Source organism: Caretta caretta, chromosome 6, assembly GCF_965140235.1.
Source record: "Caretta caretta isolate rCarCar2 chromosome 6, rCarCar1.hap1, whole genome shotgun sequence".
NCBI lineage: Eukaryota > Metazoa > Chordata > Testudines > Cheloniidae > Caretta > Caretta caretta.
The window spans coordinates 4756850-4774655 of record NC_134211.1 but is presented as its reverse complement, the minus strand read 5'-3'; the positions used below and the strand labels follow the sequence as shown (position 1 = coordinate 4774655).

The following is a 17806-nucleotide window of genomic DNA, read 5'->3' as shown; positions in this document are numbered from 1 at the left end:
CCGGGAAGGGGGGTCCTGAAGAGGACCACCCGGTCCTTGGAGCGACGCAGCTCCAGGAGCCGAAGTGCTGGCGGGCGAGACGCCACCAAGAGCCAGTGTACTTGACCTGTGGAGCCGATCTGCAAGATGACCAGCAGGAGGTGCTAGCGGGGTGAGTCCCACCCTGTCACAGGGCCCTATAAGTACCTAAACCAAAGAGAACCACTGCCCAGGCAGATTCTCCATGAACTGGAACCTGTCAGTCGAGCTTGAGAGGTCTCACAATGACGAAGAGACATCCAAGATTATCTTAATTTTTTTTAAAAAAAAGAGCTTAAATAACTGCCCTGGCTTTTCTTCACAATGCACCGAAGCTTTATTTCACTCAGCAGATACCTCTATATCAGGGGTTCTCAAACTTCATTGCATCACAACTCCCTTCTAACAACAAAAATTACTACATGACCTCAAGCGGGGCAGGGGGGCGAAGCCTGAGTCCGCTCCGGGCAGGGGGGCCAGAGCTGTAGCCCTTGGGTTTCAGCCCTGGGTGGTGGAGCTTGGGCTTCGGCCCCAAGCCCCAGCAAGCTAACAGCAGCACCCCTGACCCCATGAAAACAGGGTTGCGACCCACTTTGGGGTCCCGACTCACAGTTTGAGCACCTCTGCTCTAGATTAATGGACAGATAAGTATTCCTTTTAGCGAACACACCCAATTAGTGTTTTGCCACGTCTGGACCACAGAGGTCAATGATTTCACATGCATAGCCACTTTCTTGAGAAAAGACTGAGGTGGGGACCTGATAACGGTCTTCAGGTATGTTCAGGGCTGTTATAAAGAGGACAGGGATCAATTGTTCGCCGTGTCCACTGAAGGTAGGACCAGAAGCAATGGGCTTAATCTGCAACAAGGGAGATTTAGGTTAGCTAGTAGGAAAAACTTTATAAAGATAGTTAAGCTCTGGAACAGGCTCCCAAAGGAGGTTGTGGAATCCCTTTCATTGGAGGCCTTTAAGAACAGGTTGGACAAACTCCTGTCAGGGATGCTCTACGTTTACTTGGTCCTGCCTCAGTGCAAGGGGCTGAACTGGATGACATCTCAAGGTCGTGTCCAGCCCTACATTTCTGTGAGATTTAGATTTTCGTAGAATCACACTCTACTCCCAACCCAGAGCTGAGGTGTGACTACTGTCGGCCTTGCTGGAGCCCTAGGCATAACTAACAGTGTGAACCAAAGGCTGTGAACCAGAGTAGGCCTGACCTTGGCAAAATAACGCCACATTAGGTATTTGCTAACCAAGTCAGCACATGCCTGACCAGAGAGGATGGTAGGAGACCACCCAGAGTTCTCCAGTAACTATGTAAACACACTCTTAAGAGATGGCCCAAGAACACACCGACCCCTCGTAAGATAAGGATTGGATGATAGGACAATGGATGAGGATGTTTTGTTTGAATCAGCAGGTACAAGGAGAAGGGGGGTAACTAGTGACATCAGGAGCATCCTACGTAACTTGTTTGTATGCACGTAAAAAGGGGGAAGCCCTAGGAGGGGTATCTTTCTCCAGCCCAGGAGGCAGCATCCTGGTGTGCTGGCTGAGCTGGTATCATTGAGGCAGGGATAGAGGTGTTCGTGTACCTGTAAGCACGGAGCCAGGGCTACTAGGACTGTGCTTCATCGACAATAAACCTGGCCGAGCGCCTTCACCACCGAACCGAGCCTGTGGCCTTTCCTGATGAGGAACATCGTGGTTTGCTGAATCAGCAGCCTGCGTGAGCTCCTTGTGCAGCGAACACCAGAGCGCCACGACCAGCTTGGCAGCCCTGACAGCGTTGCCACAGCCCCAACACTGCCATCTTGGCTGGCGCCCTGGGGACTGAACTGGGGACCTCCAGGGCTAAAAGCATAAGCTGCTATTTCATGGGCTAAAAAGACAAGCTTCCCTCCTGGGGGGGAGAATTAACCAGTGGAACAACTTACCAAGGGCTGTGGTGGATTCTCCATCACTGGCTGTTTTAAAATCAAGATATTCCCCCCCCACACACACAACCCCCGCCAAAAGGTCTGCTCTTGTTCCAAAGGAATGATTTTGGGGGAGTTCTATGCCTTGTGTTGCACATGAGCTCAGGTTAGATGTTTGCAATGGTCCTTTCTGGTCTAGTAATCTGTTAATCACACCCTCTGTGGCTCAGCACAGAGGGGTACCTGCGTCATACACTCACCAGAATGAGACATTGTGGATAGTGGTCTGAAAACATTCACTCAATTTGCAGCGGCCCTCAACAATCCTAACAGAATCTTAGGAACTATTAGGAAAGGAACAGTAAATATCTTAATGCCTCTCTCTATATATCCATAGTACACCCACACCTTGAATATTGTGTGCAGTTCTAGTCTCCCCATCTCAAAAAAGATATATTAGAAATGGAAAAGGTACAGAGAAGGGCCACAAAAATGATTAGGGACAGCTTCCCTGGGAGGAGAGATTGCCTGGGAGGAGAGATTGCTCATCTTAGAAAAGAGGTGACTAAGGGGGGATATGACAGAGGGCTATAAAATCATGACTGGTGTGGAGAAAGTGAATAGGGAATTGTTTGCCCCTTCACATAACAAGAACCAGGGGTCACCCAATGAAATTAATAAGCAGCAGGTTTTAAAAAAAAACAAAAGAAGTATTTCTTCACACAGCGCAGAGAATTAGCTAAGTTCATGGAGGATAGGTCCATCAATAACTAGTAGCCAAGATGGTCAGGGATGCAACTGCATACTCTGGGTATCCCTAAGCATCTCACTGCCAGAAGCTGGGTGTGGACGACAGGGGATGGATCACTCAATAATTGTCCTGTTCTGTTCATTCTCTCGGAAGCACCAGGCATTGGCCACTGTCAGAAGAGAGGACACTGAGCTAGATGGACCATTGGTCTGACCTAGTATGGCCGTTCTTAGGTTAAGCATATTGGTTGGGGAGTGGTTGTCTGAGGACGCCACTGTCCGTGCTCTGGGGCTACCCAAAAGGATCCAGCCTTCAGGGCAGGGGAGGCACCGGGGTGGGGTGACCCTTGTCACCAGTGGCCATATTCACACCTTCCCCCACCCTCCTCCATGCCAGGCAGATCAGCAGATGGTAAGAGGGCGACTCATTTGTCCCATCGTTGTGCCAGCAGGGCCGTAGAAGGGATACAGGAGAAGGGTGGATCTTGGTGTGCAAGGTGAACCAGGGCAGTGCCTCCAGAGAGGCGACAGCTCCATAGAAAGAAAGCGCCCTGGCTTCACAGTCCAGGTAGACGCTGATCTTCCCTGGCGGCTTGTCCACGTCGAATTCCTAGAAGGAGAAGAATTCATAGAAGGTGCCGAGGCTCTTCCCTTCCTTGCAGCTGGTCATCCAGTAGCCGCCCTGGTTGCTGCGTGCCCTGGTGCCGAAGAACACCAGGGCATGCAGCAGACAGATTCTTATCATATAGAACCTGTTCCCCGTACCATATTAATAAACCCGCTTGACATTGGTTATTTGCTCTCTTGAGTATATTTCAAAACAAAATAATGAACCAAAGTGTGGCCAAGCAGTTGACTATACAATGTATCAACCAATTGGCAAGCCGAGCTAGGAACCAGCTAGCTAAAAATAGTCAGTCAAACCATGCAGTGTGTGACTGCTGCTTGGGGGGGACTTTTGTTTAATCCCATAGTGGTGGGACACTGGTGTGGGTGAATCTCCAGTACACCGTGCAGCTGGCCAAGCCAAAGGGGGCCATAAGCGCTCAGACTTTTCCGGTATGCTCAGGAGGGGCTGCTGGGACTTTTAATAATAAGCGCTAATGTGGCAAAACACCTTTTTCAAAGCAACCAGTTTTATAGACGAGCGCTTTGTTACGCACTCTAGGCAAAACACCAATACGTTAGGAATTCCTGGGCAAAAAGCCACACTTTAAGTGTACAGATAACAAACTTAAAGCCATGGCAAATAAAAGTGAGAGGCAAGAGACAGAATCCTTTGTTATATGGTTTGTAAATTGTCATGTTGGTCCATCGTTTGGGTTCGATAGTGGGAATAATCTTAGAATCATAGAATATCAGGGTTGCAAGGGACCTCAGGAGGTCATCTAGTCCAACCCCCTGTTCAAAGCAGGACCAATCCTCAATTAAATCATCCCAGCCAGGGCTTTGTCAAGCCTGACCTTAAAAACTTCTAAGGAAGGAGATTCCACTACCTCCCTAGGTAACCCATTGCAGTGCTTCACCACCCTCCTAGTGAAAAAGTTTTTCCTAATATCCAATCTAAACCTCCCCCACTGCAACTTGAGACCATTGCTCCTTGCTCTGTCATCATCTACCACTGAGAACAGTCTAGATCCATCCTCTTTGGAACCCCCTTTCAGGTAGTTGAAGGCTGCTATCAGATCCCCCCTCATTCTTCTCTTCTGCAGGCTAAACAATCCCAGTTCCCTCAGCCTCTCTTCATAAATCATGTGTTCCAGTCCCCTAATCATTTTTGTTGCCCTCCGCTGGACGTTTTCCAATTTTTCCACATCCTTCTTATAGTGTGGGGCCCAAAACTGGACACAGTACTCCAGATGAGGCCTCACCAATGTCGAATGGAGGGGAATGATCACGTCCCTCGATCTGCTGGCAATGCTCCTACTTATACATCCCAAAATGCCATTGGCCTTCTTGGCAACAAGGGCACACTGTTGACTCCTATCCTGTCCACTGTAACCCCTAGGTCCTTTTCTTCAGAACTGCTGCTTAGCCACTTGGTCCCCAGCCTGTAGCGGTGCATGGGATTCTTCTGTCCTAAGTGCAGGACTCTGCACTTGTCCTTGTTGAACCTCAGCAGATTTCTTTTGGATTTCTTAATCCATGGAGTCGTGTGTGTAACCTGTTTAAACTGGAAATGGAGGGGGGAAGTACAAAAGGGAAAGGTAAGGAGCAAAATGGTATCACAATGGGTTTCCTCACATGTTTAGCATTAAACAATGAAGTAAGCGCGCTGACAAAGAACTTAGAACTAGAACATATCAAAATTGGAAATAAAAACAGCACATGGAAGGTATCAGCAACTGCAGTACTCCTCAGACCTTCAGTTTACAAGAAATGAAGGGAAGACTAGGAGATTGTCAGGAGAGATGCAGCCAGCAAGAGGGGGAAAAAAATTAGGGTGGCAAACACAGGCTAAAAATCTTAAAAATACGCATGGAGTTGCCCAGAGACAGTTAACTGCAGCAGGGGTGGGCACTCCTGTTATCCATCTGGCATGCCGACAAAAAGCAACAAGTACTGGGGGAACAAATTCAGGTTTTGCGGGAAGAGATAGAAACCGGTTCTCAACTCCCTGCTCTAATTCACAGAACCCCACTCCGTGCTCAGGGCTAATAACATAATCTTACATACAGGGAACATTTTTCCTTGATGTCCTTTCTCAGTTTGCTAAACTTCTTGCTGCTGTTTGTACTTTAAAATGACTTCACAGAGTTAATTACTCTCTCTTGGCTCATGTCTCCCTCCCTTCCTAGATTGCTTTCTCCTGGCTTCTGCCCTCGGTTTTAAAAGTTACAGTTATTACATGCCAAGCAAATGCTCACTTTGCTTCTAATCCTAGCCACTAATATATGAACATTTGTGTTCCTTATTTCTACAGAGTAGTATTCTTAAAAGTAATAAAAAGTAATGAAAACTGATTTCAGTTAAACAACAAAGTGGGCAAATAACTTAATAAGGATTTTTTTATCAATGCTTAATAAAAGTTTTAAATAAAAAGATAATAACTTGCCTAGTTTGGTGTTTAATTCCTTTGTTCACTTGTTTTCCAAAATGCATTGCCTTAATGACTTTAAGCTTTGAATAGCTTATCTTGTATAGTTATAAATACAATTCTGGCACTATTCGTCTTTAACTATAAGTTTATCCTATATGTCATGTATGTTGTCCTGTGTTGTTGTGTCAAGTAACTAATTTTTGTTTTTATTTTGTTGCAACAAAAGCCAATTTTATACTCCTAATTATATAAAAATAATTTTTATAGAAGTGGTACCACACTATTTTATGGTTGGGTTATAACCATAATACCGATTAAATTTTTTTGCAAAGTTCAAAAAGGCCTCAGTTATAAATATATGTACATATATTTCTGTCTCAGTAAATAATACAGTTGCAAACAAAAAGTTTAATTGTTATTAATTAAAGTCTTTTTATTTAAAGAAGAAAAAACCACAGGGGGGTAAAACCTCAACATTAATGCGAAAGTATTAACAAAATGCAATTTTCATTTTGGGGTTTTTAATAAACTTCTTTGCACCTTTATTAACTTAAAATATAGTTATAAAAATGTTATAGCAAAAATGTCTAAAAATGTATATTACGTCTGGTTGTGTTGCAAAAAGTTAAAGGTAACCAAACAATTTCAACAGGTTTCTACCTTTGACTCCCAAGCACAACCAAGTGTCATAAGAGTTTAATACCCTCAGAGTGTTTACATCAACCTCTATGTCATGGGGGTGCACTCACCATGGGTGGCCCCTCCTCCTGGTCACTCTGGGGATTAGCTCTGGCTAGGCTTTGCACCCTCTCTCCTGTAGTCCTCTCACCCTGCCGAACCCTCTCTCCAGGAAACCCAGCTTCCTCTTTTTGACTCGGCCCGTCAGCCAAGCCACTACATGGTTCCCCCTTCCAGAGGATGTAACAAAATCTTTCCACGCAAATAGTCTCAGGCAGTCCACTCTCCCTGGCCTGGTCTGTGCCACGTCCCCTGTGGCTGGTAGGGGAACCCAGGCCCACCCTCTACTCCGGGCTCCAGCTCAGGGCCCCTCTAATCAGCAGCTAAGGTCTGTGCTCCTATTCCTTGCTGCTTTTCCCCTGAGCTGTCTACTACCTTCCTGGCTTCCCCACTTTGGGTTTGCCAGCCTTCCAACTCCCTCTGGACTGTGGACTACCCTCTATAGTCCCAACATACCTCCCTTCTCCCAGGGAGTGACTGCAGCCTATGTCCCCACCGTCGTTTTGCTTGCCAGCTTCCTGACTTGTACAGACCCCTCCAGCTGAGACTCTTTCCAACCAATTCCCGGCTTCCTGGCTCCTCCTCCAGGTGCCGCCTATCGGTTCCTGGGACCTAATTTATCCTCTGTGGGCCAGTGTGGGCAGTGCACCCCATCACACTGCATTTCAACTACATTTTGCTTCAATTTTGACATTATTGCCTTTTGTGCTATGTTCAAAAACAGTATTGGCCATTAAAGTTTGTGCTTTCAAATATTTAACAGAAAGTTGAATTGAGCCTTGGGCAGTAGCTTCCATTGTTTGCCACTCTCTCCATGCCACAAAGAAGCTGAATGGCTCCTTCTGTTGCTTGGGAGTGCCTGGCACACCCATTAGGTCTGGGATGGTCTTTGGACCCAAGACTCACCTGAGGGCAGACCCAGTGCCTTTCGACATGGCAAAGGAAAGAACCCCGCCTCTCCTCTGGGGGGGCATTTATGCCCTTTCCCCTAGTCATTACATTAACAGCACCCGTCTTACGTCCCTCTTCTTACCGGGCCTGTCCCCATTCCTGCAGGGAGGGACATTCAGGTTTACATGTAACGCAGGCCAAGAGGATGAGTGTCTTTCCTCCTTTAGCAGTCTGCAGCTGTAAAGAAGCTCAGGCTGCAAGGGCCCATGCTTTTAGTTACAGAGGCCCTGAGTTGAACCCTCATCACCAGCCCGCATAGGAGCATGATTACAGACAGCGTACATTTACTTAAGGGCTTCCCCCTCTGAGGTACAGGTCACTGCCCCCCTGGGGGGAGGGGAAAGGCAAATATTAATACTTAGCTCTTTTGATAGACAGCAATTGCTTTTCACAGGGCAATGACCTCAGGACACCTTGCCTCACCAGTGACGGGAACACACAATGCAGCTTGTCGGCATGTGGAGAGGATTCAAACTTTATAGACTCTAGTTCCCTAGGGCCAGGAGACCCAGCCACCCCCTGCTCTAACCTACTAGATCCCACTCCCCTCCCAGAGCTGGGGACAGAACCCAGGAGTCCTGGCTCCCAGTCCCTTCTCCCTGACCTAATACACTAGATCCCAGAGGTAGGGATAGAACCTAGGAGTCCTGGCTCCCAGCCCCCACATACTTTAATCTGAACAGAGGACAGGGTCTTTACTTGAATGAAATCCCAGGCTCTTTTCACCTTCCGCATCTTCAAGGCCTGTGGGGGGCTCTCAGATACCAGGTTTGCCACTGGCAAAGGGATGTGTGAAAAAGTGGGAATTTTTGTAATGTTTTTATGACACCTATGTGTGCCTCAGTTTCCCCTATCTGCTGCATTGTTACCTAGTGGGTGAAAAGGGACTGTTTGCTCTTGGGACAGGCTCCGACCTGGGTGTGAATGGTGCCTCATTGGCTGAGGCATTAGATCCCACGTGAATGCAGCTCTTGAGAAGACCATGGCAGATCCAATCCCTGGGACATTGAAACCTGGCTACCAAAGACCCAGAGAGATATGGACTTCCCTGCCTCTCAGCAGGGGTCTGAGCCGCATCTCCCCAGCTTGGGAACAGAGGACTGGGGGGGTGAGGTGGAAGTCAAGTGTGGGCTGCCGGAAGCAGTCGGGGGCACATCTGGAAGTCTAACAAAGACGATCAGATGCAGGGACAGACACAATTTGAACAATGGGGGTCAGTACAGCTTGGCTGGGTTCTGGCTACCCAGAATGGCCTATGCTTTAACTTTCACTTCTCTCTGCTAACCACGGACTTCCTATGCCATGCTCCAGCTGACTAAAACCCTGCCGTGTGACAATGCTGGCTGAGTGTCCCTGCAGATGCTGGCGGAGGTGCATTGCTCCCTCAGATTGTACCTGTACAAGTCTCCTTCAGGGGTCTGTCTCAGTGAGCTGATGGTGTGAAGCAGGAGAGCTGAGGCGCAGAGGACCAGCCTAAGGGGGCGGTGAAGCCACATGGCTTAGCCTGGAGGAAGAGTGAGACCACTGGGTGTCTGGCTCACTGAAGGGATCCTCCCAGAGACTGTTCTAAAGCAGGGACCATAGCACCGATCCTGTGGATCTGTGACGGGGAAAACCAGTTTGAATGGGGACAGCTGGCTCTTTCCAGCCAGGTGGAGACCTCCTGCTTTAAAGGCAGTGTCATTTCATCCGTCTGCCTTCAGCGCCTTCCCTTGATGATTCTCCAAAAGACAAAACCACCTGGACAGCTCAGCACTACCGCTAAGCCTGGGTCCTTCCCTACTGCCTTCCAGCTCCATGGAGGACCCAGCACTGTACGCACCAAGGTCCCTCACCCAGCACTGAGATGCAACCGCCTCTGGGGTGCACAGGGATTCCCCCCACCTTGCAAAGCCCTGCCCAAGTTACTGCATCCTTTCCTGTGCTGCCTTCCTCCATGCGTGCGACTCGGACTTTTGGGGGGCACGTCCCATGGTGCTTTGGGCTGCACTAAGCTGAGCCACTCTAGGATTCTTTCCCAGTGCACCGTGGGAGAACTTGTCCGTGCTTCCGCGCACACGAGGGAGTTGTGGGAAGGCACTGGAGGATTATCAGCACTTGGTGGGTGTATCCTGTGTCCTCACTGCAAAGTGGGCTGGTGACCAGCCTCAGTGAAAGCTTCACCAGGGCTTCAAGCCATAGCCCCAGCTGGGCCATCCAGCCTGGGTTGGAAGCAGCACTAGACTCAGGTGACAGGGTGTGTGTGTGTGTGGATGGGGCACAAACCGGGTTACAGCCTAGGTTAGTCCTGTGCTAATATTGAGTCCAAGGCCAGGAGGGACCACTGTGATCATCTGGTCTGATCTCCTGTGTAATACAGGCCAGAGAACGTCTCTGAGTGAATCCCTGTTTGAACCAGAGCCGACCTTTTAGAATGACATATCCAGTCTCGATTTAAAAATTGCTAGCGATGGCGAATCCACCACGGTCCTTGGTAAGTTGGTCCAGTGGTTAATTCCTGTGGTGATAACTGGGCCTGTAAATGTACCCTAATTGTGAGCTCACCTGTAAAAAGCGAGTGACAGTTTATAAAAGGTCAGAAAGATGCATAATGACAAATGCGGAGGGGGAAAGGTACAAAAGAGAGGTGGAAAGGCTGAGTTTGTCCAAACACAGAAAGGCCTGTTGCTATAACTCAAGCACTGTGTTATGATCATGTCTGGTAAGAAAGAGGTGTGAGGGACCTGAAATCAATGGACCAAATTGGTATCTCAGAAATTAGGCCTAACTGGTGGGCAAAACAATGAAAAGATGGGCTGCTCCATCCATCACTCTCCTTCTGCGGTCCTTAAAGAGAAAAGATTTTGGGGAAAAGCTGCCCACCATGATGCTGGCTGACAGCAAGACAAGAGAAGGCAAAGGAGGTGCTTCGCCATGATAGATGCCACCCTCACCGTCTCCTCGTACCCTGGACCTTCGTCGTCTTGATCCTGAAAGATGTCCTGGCCAGGCCACAGAGGGGGACCCGGATGACATTGCCACCTCTACCAGTTAAATCCCAAATGGCACCTGGAATATGTGGGTGCCTTGGTGCTGGATCAGCACGGTGCTCTGGATGAAGTTTTCCCCACACTCTGCGCACTCGTAGAGTCGCTCCCCCGTGTAGGTGCCCTGGTGCTGGATCGGCGCAGTGCTCTGGCCGAAGCTCTTCCCGTACTTGGTGCATTGGTAAGGGTGCTGGTGGATGGCCAGGTGGGAGAGCCAGCTGAAGCTCTTCCCACAGCAGGAGCACGTGTAAGGTTTTTCGCCTGGCTTGTCTTCCCAGGAGCCTCATCCCTGCTGAGTGGGTCTCTCCCCCAGGGGGTCTCCCGCTCTGGGACGTCTCGGGCGGCTCCACTCCTGCCAGCCCTTCCTGCTGGGGATTCTCCTCTGCCGTCCCAGCACCTGCTGTGAGAGAGCGAGAGAATCCAGCCGGGGCTCATTACCTGTGCCGGGGAGAGGGGGGGGTGTTTAAAAATCAAAATACTGGGGTAATGAGGTGTTCAGAGACCACAGTGAGGAAAGTCTTAGAGAGAGAGAGAGATGTGTACGAGAGAGAGAATACCCAACTCTTATATAGCACGTTTCATCTGTAGATCGGTGGGTGTGTAAAGGGAGATGGATGGATAGAAAGATAGATCCTAGCATTCAGGATTTATCAGTATTAGACAGATTGGATAAATTAGCTGGATCAGCAAATGAGGATCTAAAGAGGAAGAGAGATAGATAGATAGAGGGGGTGTATGGGGATGGATTGATAGATAGATTAGATTAGATAGATGTGTACAGGGATGGATGGATGTGTATACGAATGGATAGACAGATTCTAGAACCCAGATCTAGCTTTCACTAAGTTTTATTACAACCTTTAATGACTTCCCTGGTTGAAATGGAGCCCTAGTAAAATTTATCACAGTGCGGGAAAAAAAAGACCTCTCTCCCCTTTTAAAAAAAAAATGCAACGGTTATATTTTAGTAGGAATCATGTCAATAAAAAACACTGATTCATGCTGGCAAAAACAGACACAAAAAGAAAGTAAAGACCCAGGTGCATGCAATAGCCATGTCTGTCGATGAGAAATCCTCAGGAAGCATTCTGGGTGTGCGCTATCAGAAGTCGGGCTGAGTAGAAAATGGTTTTTCTGTCCAGCCAAAATGTTCAAGATTTTGAAAAACTTTCCTGTCCTGAATAGGGACAAAAAATTGAAATCTCAAAGCTGTCTGCAAATCGACAAACTGAAAAATAAATTTGTTCAGGTTTCAAAGTCATTTTGAAACCTTTTGTTTCAATTTGGACCTTATTTTTCCTTTTTTTATTTTAAGTTTTAAATTCTGTGAAGTCATTTGGAACCCAAAATACCCAAACCTTTTTACCTTAAACAATGTCAAAGGGGAACTTTTTCAAGATGTTCTACGCTCTTCCCTAGTGGGGAAGTTAATTAAAACCCACCCTTGCCCGCAAATAGTTTCAGTTTTGAGGATTTGGTGGGTTTTTTTTTTTTGAGGGGGGGGGAATTGTCAAAAAGAAATTCCCAACCAACCGTCATGGGAAGCTTGCTTCTGCCCATTGATTTCACCTTCAGAGCTTCCATTCCCACTGCAGCCTAAAGATGAAATGAAGGGATAGAAGAGCAGCTGCTGTGGGTGTAATCCACCATGATTAAACAGTGCAGGCCTTTATCACCCTCTAGTGGCTGGGTGAAGTAAAAGGTTTATGAGCGAAAATGTTTTTGCTCAGATATTCGTGTCTCAGGCTGTGAGATCCAAAGGTCCTAGAGTTAGTGACCCGTGATCCACGTGTGGTGTTACAGTGGATTGACCCCAGCTAAGACTGTGGTCCTGAAAACTCAATATCTTACAGAACTTTGTTAAGGCTGCAGCCACATCCCGGCGGTGGGAGCAGAACCCTCGACCCTCTGTCGATGAAAGTGTCCCTGAGCCACAATTTCAAAGATAGATGAGTAGAGGCCATCAGACCCAACAGCGTAGGCCTGGGAGATCCAGGGATGACACCTGCCAGGAGGACAGGGCACCTGCTGGGGATGAGACTGAATGAGATGTGACAGAATTGGGGGGGGGGGGGCTCGCCGCGGCTTTGCTGGGACCGCTGATTCCTCGCCGGTGTGGGCACCTCTGGGGATCTCCCTTTCCTGGGAGCCCTGGAGATCTGGGACCCTCGGCTCTTCCCCTGGTTCCATGCGGGAGATTATGGGCCCGTCAGGGAATCCGGCTGGTGGGGAAGGAAACAGGCGAGGGAGAGGGCGCTTGGTGAAATCTCCCCTGAGGGCTCGGTACAGAGACCGTGCCCTGATTTTAACCCCAGCCCCGTTCTCTGTAGTGGAGGGATGTTGGATCTAAGCAGGGGGAAATGTTCAAGGGGTCCCCTGGAGGCAGTGAGATTTCTGGGGGGAGGGGCAGTGCCCCTTGCAGGGAACAAAGGGAATAGAAACAGGGAATAAAAGCCAGGAGTCCTGACTCCCAGCCTCGGCTCTCACCCTTTACACCCCCACCCCCTCCCCACCCGGAGCAGAACCCCGGCGTCCTGACTCCCAGCCTCTGCGGTAACCCACCACAGCCCCCAACACAGCGATAGAACCCAGGAGTCCTGCTGACTCCCCCTGCTCAAACCCACTAGATCCCCCCTGGTCCTGAATCTAACCCATTCAACCCCACTCACCCAGAGCTGGGGTTAGAACCCAGGAGTCCTGATTCCCTGCCCCCCCCCCCCGGTAAACTAGCACCCTCCTGCTCCCCGCCCGCCCGGAGGCTGCTAACTGGGGGGGGGGGGCGGGGGGCCCGCAGGGCATTGGGCTAAGGATTCCCCGGGATGATGGGATCCAAAGTGGGAGCCTCTGGGCTGGGTGTCCCCGGGAAATCCTTCCTCTGGGCACCCGGGCGCCTCCGGAGACTCCAGCCCGGCTAGCCCAGCAGCGCAGCGCCCCCAGCCCCCTGCCCCCACGCCGCGGCTGGCTCCGGGTGCAGGGGGGCCCGGGGCACGGAGCCGATCTGTCCCGGGCGGCGCTGGAGCCGGAGCTAGTCTGCGGCAGGAACCAGCAGCGGCTGGGATGTTTTCCCAGGGATGGTGTTTATAACGGTGCTGATTGCCCGGACTCCTGGGTCCTCAGGGGAGAGGCCAGACGGGAGGGAGCGCTGTGCTCGTCTAGCCTGCCCTGCTGTAGGAGCCAGGCTCCTAGGGCTGCCCCCCAGGGACAGAGGCGGGCTGGGCCCCCGGTGTGTCCCGGCCGGGGAGCAGATGCGGAGGAAGGGAGCGGAGAGGAAGATCGGCAGAGCAGGAGGCAGGGAGAGTGAGGAGGAGAGGGGAGAAGGACCCCCCCCACCCCCAGCAGGAGACCCAGACAGCCGGGGGGGGGATGGCAGCCCCGGTAGGAAACAGTCCCTGAGCTCTGCCCTTGGGCGCTACTGTAACAAACCCGGTTAATAAGAAGTATGTAGGGGGCAGTGGGGTTAGAAATGTTCCCTAACCCCACTGGGGAATCAGAACCGATCTTCGGGCGGGGGGGGGGTGCGGCTAATTCGGAGCAGGGGGACAGTGGGAAATGGGGCACAAGGCCTTTCCCCTCTAGGGGGTGCGGCTCTGGTCCAGCCCCAGGGCAGGGGGACTGGCTGGCTCAAGGGGGATAGGGAAGGGGGTCTTTCCCCTCTAGGGGGCGCCGGCTCTGGTCCAGCCCCAGGGCAGGGGGACTGGCTGGCTCAAGGGGGATGGGGAAGGGGGTCTTTCCCCTTTAGGGGGTGCTGGCTCTGGTCCAGCCCCAGGGCAGGGGGACTGGCTGGCTCAAGGGGGATGGGGAAGGGGGTCTTTCCCCTCTAGGGGGTGCCGGCTCTGGTCCAGCCCCAGGGCAGGGGGACTGGCTGGCTCAGGGCAGGGGGGACGGGATAGATCCGGTTGGGGACTATCCATGGTCGCTGCAGTGGCATTTGGGGAGTTACACAATGGAGAATGTGAACAGCGTTGTTTTCACTGTCTGCCCTGGAATCACTCGCCAGGCGCCGGTGGGGTTCGAGGAGGTGGCCGTGTGTTTCTCCCGGGAGGAGTGGGGGCTCCTGGACGAAGGGCAGAGGCAGCTCTACAGGGACGTCATGCAGGAGAACTACCAGGCTCTCATCTCACTGGGTGAGCCGGCACTGCCCCTGCTCCCTGGGGATTTGGGGGGGCTTATGCACCCAGGGAGGCTTCAGCTCATGACTCTTCCCGAGCCCTATAGATTTCTGGGGGAGTGGCCCCTGAAGCCCCCAGACCTCCACCTCTGACCACTGGGATGTATTGTATTTATATGGCTCTAGCACCTCTGAGCCTCAGCCACGGCACTGTGCTGAGTGCTGTATATTATATATTAAGTGTATTATGGTAATCCCTAGGAACCCCAGTCATGGGCCAGGACCGCATTGTGCTGGGCACTGTACATTATTTATTAGGTGTATTACAGTAATGCCTAAGAAACCCAGTCATGGGCCCAGGCCCCCACTGTGCTCGGTGCTGCACAGACCCAGAGCAGAGACAATCCGTGCCCCATGGAGCATAATGCAGAGCCCTGTCTCCCTCACAGGGGGCACAGCCCACCTGCCCCCAGGCATCTCCCTGCCCCCAAAGGGTCCCTGTGAACTTTCCCCCTCCACTCTGATCCCGTGTCCCCCCACAGAGAGCGGGGCTGGGATTAAAAGCAGGGTGAATTCTCTGCACCGAGCCCTTGGGGGAGATTTCAGCAAGCCCCGTCTCGCCTGTTTCCTTCCCCCGAGCAGGATTCCCTGTCCCCGACCTGGCTGTGATCTCCTGGATGGAGCGAGGGGAAGAGCCGAGGGTCCCGGCTTTCCAGGGCTCTGAGGAAAGGGAGATCACCCTCACAGGTGAGGAATGAGGGACACCGGCTCGGAGTGAAGGGGGAAGCTGGGGTCCCAGCCAAGCCAGCGGGAGCCCCCCACTTCTGTCTCCCCTCACTCAGTGTCATCCCCAGCAGGTCTGTGTCCTCACGGCAGGTGTCACTGCTGGATCCCACCCCTGGCAAGAGCCCTTCCCTCCCCCAGCCTTTCTCTGAGGGCTTAGCTGGGATGTTGGGGCAGCCCCAAGGAAGGGTTTTGGGGGGATTTGCTTCCTGCCCATCAGGTTTTCTGCTCAGTGACAAACCGTTTTGCTGACCCCTCTCTCACTGGCGCAGGGAACGAGTCCCGGCTGTATTCTCTTGAGGAATCACTCCGTGAAATTTTCTCAATGTGTTCTTTGAAGGACATCAAACTCCATGATCATGTTATGGTCCCCTTCTGGCCTGGAGTCAGTGGGGCCAGATCCCTGGAGGGTGTAAATCAGTGTTGCTCTGCTGGAGTCCGTGGGGCCAGATCCCTGGAGGGTGTAAATCAGCAGTGCTCCCCTGGAGTCGGTAATGGGGCTCTGCCCATTTACACCTTCATCTCTGAATCTCTCTTCCTTTCCCAGGAGGCAAGAGGCGCTGGAGGCAGAGCCAGGAGAATCCCATCCAGGGAAGCCTCAAGAGGCTGCAGCCCCAGCAGACCTTCCCAGGGATAGCCCGGAAGTGGGCCATGCAGAACCCCAGCCAGGGCAGGGCTTGGGGGAGCCAGCCCGGGGCACCCCCGCCTGGCAGATCTGCTACATCCGGCCGCCAGGAGCGAGGCTTCGGCCGGCTGCTAGGCATCCTCTTCGAGCCCTCGGCCACGGCGAGGCCGCCTCGGCCCAGGGAGCACGGGAGGGCCCCTGAGCGCAGCAAGGGCTCCGGGAGGCCCGACGGCTGCACCGAGTGCGACAAGAGCTTCCGGCAGAAGCCGCACTTGGCCACCCACCTGCGCACCCGCACGGGCCAGCGGCCCTACCTGTGCGCTGCCTTCGGCCAGAGCTCCAACCGGATCGAGCACCGGCGTGCCCGCACTGGCGAGACCCCCGTCCGCAGCCTCGACGGTGGGAAGGGCGTCTGCCTCTCCGCTCCAACCTGGCGCAGCCCCGGCGCCTCCACGCGGGGGAGCGGCCCTACCTCCACGCCCGGTGCGGGAGGAGCTTCTGCCGCAAGCACCGGCTGACCCGGCACCACCAGGGACACACCGAGGAGGAGGCTGCTGCAGTGCTCCCCCATGGGGGCCGCCCCGGCCGTAGAGATCAGGGCTGCACCATGCGCTGGGGGGGGGGACGCTGCCATTCCTGGGTTGGGTATTGCCTCCAATGTGATGCTGGAGCGCCAGGGCCGGGCCCTCTGCTGCAGTGGGGTCCCGTGGAGGCTTCTGCAAAGCTCCAGGGAAAGTCACTGGCTGGCGGGACAGGGAGCTGAAAGAGCCAAGAACGAGGAGGGAGCGTTTATGGCTGCAGGCAGCAAAATGTGTTGTGATTGGTTGATGATAATTAGACGGGGCTGCCACCACCTCTTGGCCACCAAAAGACTGTCAGACAAGCTTAAAGAGAAACCTTACAGCTCAAAGGAAAGGGAATAAGGGGGACTGTAAAAAATAAAAGCCTTACTTAAGACTTTACTTTTCACAGCCTTCACTGGTTTTCCGTCTTTTTGTGTATCTTTAATGCGAGTGTGGAAGAAAACAATGTCCTCACTCTGACTGGAAAGCAACAAGCCAGAGGCAGCTTTATTATGAGCAATTGCGTAGGAGAGTACACACGGGCAGGGATTCCTCTCCCTGGGCAGGTCTCCGTTAGATAAACAATTAGGGCAAGCATTTGTACCTTTTGTTACCAACAATAATGATCAACAACCGCATCCTGTTTATACATATTCCTTCTGATGTCTTCCTTTTCTCAGCAGTGTGTATTCCATTCTTATCTAACACAAGGTCGAAAACCAGCATCTCTTACCGGTTTTCTTGTTCCACTCGCCCATGCCCTGCCTGAAATCTCACGTTATTAGAGCTAGTGTTAGCCTGACTCTTAACTTTATTCCTAGAAGTCAAGATATCTGCATTCAAATTCCCTTTATCCTTTTCTCTACTTCCACACTAGGATAAAGAGATTTGGTTATTGTTACTATGGGATTAAGTCAGCAGTAATTTGACATGAAAGCCCAGACCGCTTTCAACTCTTTAGTGTTGAATGAGGGGTTTAATCTTACCCCTTGTTGGACCTGGAGCCCCCCTTTCTGGACCTGGGGCCCCTCTTTTCAGCACAACAAGGGCCCTGAGTGAAACTGGGATCACTAGACACTACTGGAATAAACTGTAAGGATTCATAGACTGTAAGGGACCATTAGATCATCTCCTCTGATCTCCTGTATAACACAAGCCATACAACTTTCCTGAATTAATCCCTGTTTGAACTAGAGCAGATCTTTTAGAAAAACTTCCAATCTGGATTTAAAAATTGCCAGGGATGGAGAATCCACCACAGCCGTTGGTAAATTGTTCCACTG

At 51.6% G+C, this 17806-nt stretch overlaps 2 protein-coding genes across 3 annotated transcripts in view; both read left to right on the top strand.

Annotated features, from left to right (window-relative positions):
• Positions 1 to 17806, top strand: part of LOC125638267 (uncharacterized) — a 185106-nt gene that overhangs the window by 162401 nt on the left and 4899 nt on the right. The gene's annotated exons all lie outside the window — the stretch shown is intronic.
• On the top strand, positions 13297 to 16922 carry LOC125638268 (zinc finger protein 688-like). 2 transcript variants are annotated; one of them, XM_075129187.1, is made up of 4 exons: positions 13301 to 13819; positions 14442 to 14568; positions 15195 to 15299; positions 15883 to 16922. In XM_075129187.1, exons 1-4 carry the CDS (start codon positions 13808 to 13810, stop codon positions 16476 to 16478), a joined length of 840 nt encoding a protein of 279 aa, XP_074985288.1. In that variant the 5' UTR covers positions 13301 to 13807; the 3' UTR covers positions 16479 to 16922. The 2 variants fall into 2 exon arrangements, with proteins under 2 accessions (XP_048709765.2, XP_074985288.1); XM_048853808.2 differs by lacking the exon at positions 15195 to 15299 and having other exon boundaries at positions 13297 to 13819.